This window comes from Phocoena phocoena, chromosome 1, assembly GCF_963924675.1.
Source record: "Phocoena phocoena chromosome 1, mPhoPho1.1, whole genome shotgun sequence".
Taxonomy (NCBI): domain Eukaryota; kingdom Metazoa; phylum Chordata; class Mammalia; order Artiodactyla; family Phocoenidae; genus Phocoena; species Phocoena phocoena.
In genome coordinates, this window is record NC_089219.1 from 106,047,821 (window position 1) to 106,053,820 (window position 6,000).

At 42.8% G+C, this 6,000-nt stretch overlaps 1 protein-coding gene across 1 annotated transcript; it reads right to left on the reverse strand.

Annotated features, from left to right (window-relative positions):
- Window positions 1-1,224: 1,224 nt before the first annotated feature.
- Window positions 1,225-2,771, reverse strand: ADAM30 (ADAM metallopeptidase domain 30). Its single transcript, XM_065893484.1, is given in 5 exon segments — window positions 1,225-1,351; window positions 1,353-1,554; window positions 1,557-1,638; window positions 1,640-2,380; window positions 2,382-2,771. Coding segments are annotated over 5 exon segments (1,542 nt in total).
- Window positions 2,772-6,000: the final 3,229 nt, after the last annotated feature.

Consider the following 6,000-nt stretch of genomic DNA (forward strand, 5'->3'; position numbering starts at 1 on the left):
AGTGGAGGGGAGCAGAAAAGAGAAGTGACAAATCTGTTATCAGTATTGAGGCTATAAGCACATGTCCTTGTTTTTTAGGACATTTTCTGATGATGGCCAAGCTTGAAAAATGTTAAAATTATGATCACCACAAAGATGGGGTTATTTTGGTGTTATTCCTCTGAGTGATAAGAGTCCCCAGATAGTCCAAGGGGACCACTCTTTATCGTGGGCCTCCCACACCTTCTTTAGTTAGAAGAAGTATGCAGCTAAGAAAAGAGGAGATTGGGGTGAGGTATAGTGGATCTGCAGGGCTGCCTGGGGAAGGTGAGGGAACAGCAGGAGGACTCAGCCCAGAACAAGACCAAAACACTTGGGCTCACACAGGTCTGGGGTGACGAGACCCTTGCTGAGCAAGAAGTGGCCACTGACTCCTCTGAAGTGGCCACTCATTCCTCCTCTCCTCCCAGGCAAAAGGGTGGGGGAGAACACTTGGAGGCAGACCTGGGTGTACTTGGGATGGAAGGTATTCCTCACTCCCCTCTGCTCTCCTTAGGGGTGTGGCAAACCTGGGGCCAGATGTCCCCCAGCATACATTCACAAAAGACTTGCCCCTGCAAGCAGAAACCCAAAGCACAGAATTCTGTTAAGAGCCTTGTCCTCAGGACACCGCCAGACCTTGTCATCATTTGTAGACTGTGGTGCAATGCAGGAGTTGCGGTAGATTAGAGTCCTCAACCCAGCTGAGGTCAACCCAAACACTGAGTCAGAGATCACACTTCTACAGAGCTAAACCATACAGTGACTATAACAGCAGGAGATACTTAACTGAGGGACACACACCCCTTGCAAACTACCACATTCTATATATAAAATGTGGTAGTTACCATTTATGGTTCAGCACGGGGCAGAGACACAGAGGATTTCATGAGGGAGGCAGAGGGAAAGGCAGACAATTGTTTTGTTTGCTGGAACTGAGAGACACAGGACTCTACCCTGAAATTCACTGTAATTCTATGAAACGCACAGCATTCTGTGTTCGAAAAGCTGTTAGGGCATTCTTTTAAGGATATCCAAAACTTGATCACAAACTAAGGGGAAAGTGAAGCAGGAAAAAAAATGCACTGATTTGTTTCCAAACCAAGAATACCTTTTATTTACTGATCAAAACCTCAAAGAACATTAGGTAAACTAAATTGAAGGAAGAAGGAAGAAGTGTTTGGATAAATGAGAAGAGTGTCCAATTTATGACCCTGTGTAATAGAGTGACAGTGGATTGCCTGATTGCTTTTTTGGTTTCTTGATCATTTTGGCCTTGAATTGTTCTGCTCCAGTGTTAATTGGTGGTGTTCCTTTCTCTTTGGATTTATAAGCTTCCTATGATTTTCCTGAAAAGCACAACAATCACTGAGATAATTAAGAAAATCAAGCGCATTAACATAGTGGACACAACCTGAAGTGAGGCGGGCACCTCCCTCTTTAGGGGTCCTGGAGTCCCACTGTCAATGCTCCCTCCATACCCCACCTCCTCACAGAATGGAGGGACCCAGCCATACATGCAGTGGCAGTTTTTTTACTGTTGCAAACACCTCGGACACTGCAATTCTCAGGCAAACAGTCAAAATTCAGGACTGAGCTATTCACACAATTTCTATTAAAAACATATCCGCTCCTTACCACAGGAGGTACCATCACTTATCACACCCATGTCAGATAACCCCATAGGTACCATGGCTAGATGATAGCCAATGTCGCAGCACATGAGATTTTCTTCAGGCAGGTGAGTGGAAATTAGAATAGTATGATCTTGCATATAAGGGATGGTTTCGACATTTATACACTGTAGCCTGCCACATAATGCCTTTTCTCTGGGACACTTCTCATACTGACAAACTCCTAAAATACCACAGCTCCCATATTGGTCACCTATTACATTAACTGCATCGTAGCATTGAAGAGAAGCCCCCATGGCAGCAGCTCCAAAAATATTTTGACACTGCATAGTTCTGGATTGGCAGCCCTTTCTGACACAACGGGCTCTGTACTTGCAAGGGGTTCCATCCTGCTTATATGTGTCACTTGGGCAGAATGCTGAGGTCCCACTGCGGTACTCTGCAAGGTCACATTCATTTTCTTCCCCCCGACACGTATATCCAGATGGACGAAATTGACAGTTATGACAGCAAAGTCCAGTGCTACAGTTGGCACCTCCTTTGAATTTACAATCTGGCTGACAACACTGGTCTTCTTTACAGCCCTCTCTTGAGCCACAGATCTGATTGGGAAATTCCTCCTCTTTCTTTAGGAGATATATGACATGTTCAAAATTGGAAGAGGCTCTGAGGGGCTCGATTTGGTAATGGTTGGCATCAACTTTCAGTATGCCTCGGAGACCCCCCCGTGCATGTACTTAAAATAGCTTTAGAATCCTGATTTCCTTCAACCAAGCCCATATAGTTGCAGTCGTTGGGTATATAAGGGTGATCCTCCAAGAGCCTCCCCTGTTCTGTGAAGGAGAAAACCTGTAGATTCCGGGGCAATAGAAACCTCTTGGACCACAGGTGGAGGACGTGGTTCTTGCCTTTTACCTGCAGGAGGTAGGACACGTGCTTGGCCACACCCTGCTCCCCTCCACGGAAGCTCAGCTTCGTGGGGATGGTGATTTCATGGGAGTCAAAGCCCCACTCGGGGTGAAAAATTAAATCCTTGCCAAGAGAGTCAACCAGGAGCACCGGCAGGACTAGCAAGGGGAGCGAACGGCCTGGGGAGAGGAGGGTCCTCACTGACCTCATGGCAGAGCCTGTTCCCAAGTAAGTCAGTCCCTGCCACTGGGGCCTTGCGACTAAGACTTCCAGGGACCGCCGCTAGAGGCGCGGGACTAGTGAGTGCGGAGCTCCCTGAGCCCCTGTGTGGGAGCGCAGCCTCGGTCCAAGCTGGGTCAGGCTCAGTCCAGCGGATTTCCACAGCAGGTGCACGCCCTGTCCAACGCATCTAGTTCGTTTTCTGGGCGGTGCCGTTGGGCTCACATGCAAGAATCCAGGGAAGGTTCGTGAGAATAAAATGAAAAGCGAGGCTATTTGCACGAGGGGTGGAGAAGGGCAGAGAACCGGTTGGGGAAAAGGAGAAGGAATAAAGAATAAGAGGAACTACAGAGCACTTGTTAAAGGCTCACTGTATCTTGAGCCATTTCTTCTGTTTCTATAGGCCTTAGGACACACCTGATTTTTCCATGGGTTGAGTGGGATATTTTAAAGCCCGTTGTGTCCACTTCACAGTTAACATCATTTATCATTTCCACTTTTCTGCTGGGCTCGCTTGAGGCAAACGGAAAGATCACCGGAGCCAGCAAGAGTATCACCAGAGCCTGAGAAAATCGGAGGAGACTCCACCTCCCCACCCCCACCCCGGGCAGCACCTGTGGTCAACAGGTGAAATACCGAGCAGAGTTCAATAAATGCTGAATTTAACAAAAGGAGGTCTTGGTCACTTTAGTGTGAACGGTTAGGGGAACTGCTGAGGAGCCACATGCCAGAAGGTTACGATGTGAAGGGGGGATTCAGAAGGGAGATCACAAATCCAGACCACACGTTCAAGAAGTTGGATGTGAAAGAGAGGGAAGAAACACAACAGTGGCTGGAGGGTTCTAGGGAGTTTTGGATTGTCATGAACACACTGCTATATATAAAATAGATAACCTGCTGTATAGCACCAGGAACTCTGCTCAATATTATGTAACGATCTAAATGGGAAAAGAATTTGAAAAATAATAGATACATGAATAGGTATAACTGAAACACTTTCCTATACACCTGAAACTAACGCAACATTGTTAATCAACTATACTCCAATATAAAATAAAAAGTTAAAACAAAATTCAATAAATAAAATTTTTAAAAAAAGGATTGTTAGATGGAAGGGTCCTGGCCATTCTCAAGCACTGTTAGGAAAACCCCCATATACAGCCTGGCTCAGCCTTCAGGAGAGGATGGGGGGGTCCTTCAAAGGGGGCCCACTCAGGGGGGAGCAAAGGAGGAGCCTGTGTACAGTGGAGATGACCTGGTTGGCAGGCAGGAGAAGCAGTGAGTGTAGTTAGTAGCCAGTAAGGCAGGACCAGTCTGAAGGTTCAGGGTCCCAGTAAAGTCAGCTGCTGAGGTGAGGGACAGTGGAGGTAAAGGAGATGAAGAAGAGAAGAACTCAGCAGAGAGCTGACTAGGGACAAATGAAGGTGTCACCAAATGTGTTGAGCTCCTAGTTCAGATTGGAAATCAGAAATTACAGTTTCCTCAGTCTGTGATTTTCTCAAGCCCCCAGCAGCCTAAACTGGGGAGGGCAGTTGGGATCTATCTCCTGTATTCATTCTATTTTATCGTCATTTTCACAACAATACCATTTTCCCTGAGGCCCCTGGAGTATTTCTTGATTAAAACACTAATTCTGCAAGTCCTGTTGCAAGAAAATTGTCTTTGGGCTAAATTCTACAGCATCTGTTTGTTAACACAAAGCTTTGTGGAAATAGTCTGCTTTGACCTATTTCCCCTTATTTACAAAAATTATGCACATATATTGTAAAAGGTGGAAATAACCCTGAATTACATAGAGTAGAAAATGCAAGCCTTTCCTTCATCCTCAATCTGCATATGTCTCCAATAAACTCTTCCCAACACTTAGACAGAATTCTTAGGTATGACGCTTTTTCCCTCTTAGGACATGCCATTAAAATATAAAAAGTATGTCATATTTAAAAATAGTACATACTATTGATATATTTTTGACACTGCCATTTGTCAGTACACAATATATTGTAAATAATTTTCTGGGCCATTGATAATAACAGATGTAATGTAGATCATTGCCTACTAAAGGATACATAATATTCTATAGTATTCACATAATTCTTTATTTAACCATTTCCTTTATGTATTCATGGTATAACCATTGTTTCAAATGTTTACATTTTTCTTGTTGATAAATATGTTCTATTATGGTGATTAAGATAAATATATGTATGCATTAAATATTATTTATTTATATGTAAATATATAGATGCACATACACACCTTTTTGCCACTTCTGGTGGATTCTTAGAATTGTGTTAGATCAAAGAAAATGCACGTACTCAAATTGATTGAGCCCTCTAAAAATCAGACAGAACTCTAAAAATCCTGTATTGGTTTACAAATTTTCTTGTAAAGCAGTTTGTTCAATAACATGTTTTAAACACTGTGGTTAAAAAAACATAACATTAACTTTACCGTTTTAACCATTTTAAAATGTACATTTCCATAGTGTTAACTATATTCACATTTTTGTGCAACAGATCTCTAGAACTTTTCCATCTTGCAACACTAAAACTATACCTAAAACTCGCTAATTCTACCCCCTGTCCCCTACACATAGAAACTATCTTTCTACTTCCTATTTCTATGATTTTGATTACTTAAAATATTGAGTATGAGTAGAATCATACAGTGTTTGTCTTTGTGTAACTGGCTTATTTCACTTAGCATAATATCCTTAAAGTTTCTTCATGTTGTAGCCTGTGACAGGATTTTCCTTTCTTAAGCATGCATGCTCTTCCATATATGTATATACCACACTTCCTTAGTCATTCATCTGTTGGTGGACATTTGGGTTGCTTCAACCTCTTGACTATTGTGAATAATCCTGCAATGAAAATGGGTGTGCAAATATCTCCTGAAGATCCTGCTTTGAGTTCTTTAGGACATACATCCAGAAACTCAATTGCTAGATATATGGTAATTCTATTTTTAACTTTCTGAGGAACTCCATATTCCTTTCCTTAATAGCTGCACGATTTTACATTCCTACTAACTGTTCACAGGGTTCCAACTTCTCTGCATTCTTATCAACACTTATTTTCTGAACTTTTAATAGTGGCCATCCTGATGGGTGTGAGGTGGTATATCTTTGTGGCTTGATCTGCATTTCCTTGCTGATTATACTGAGACTCTTTTATATGCTTATTGGCCATTTGTATATCTTCTTTGGAGAAATATCTAT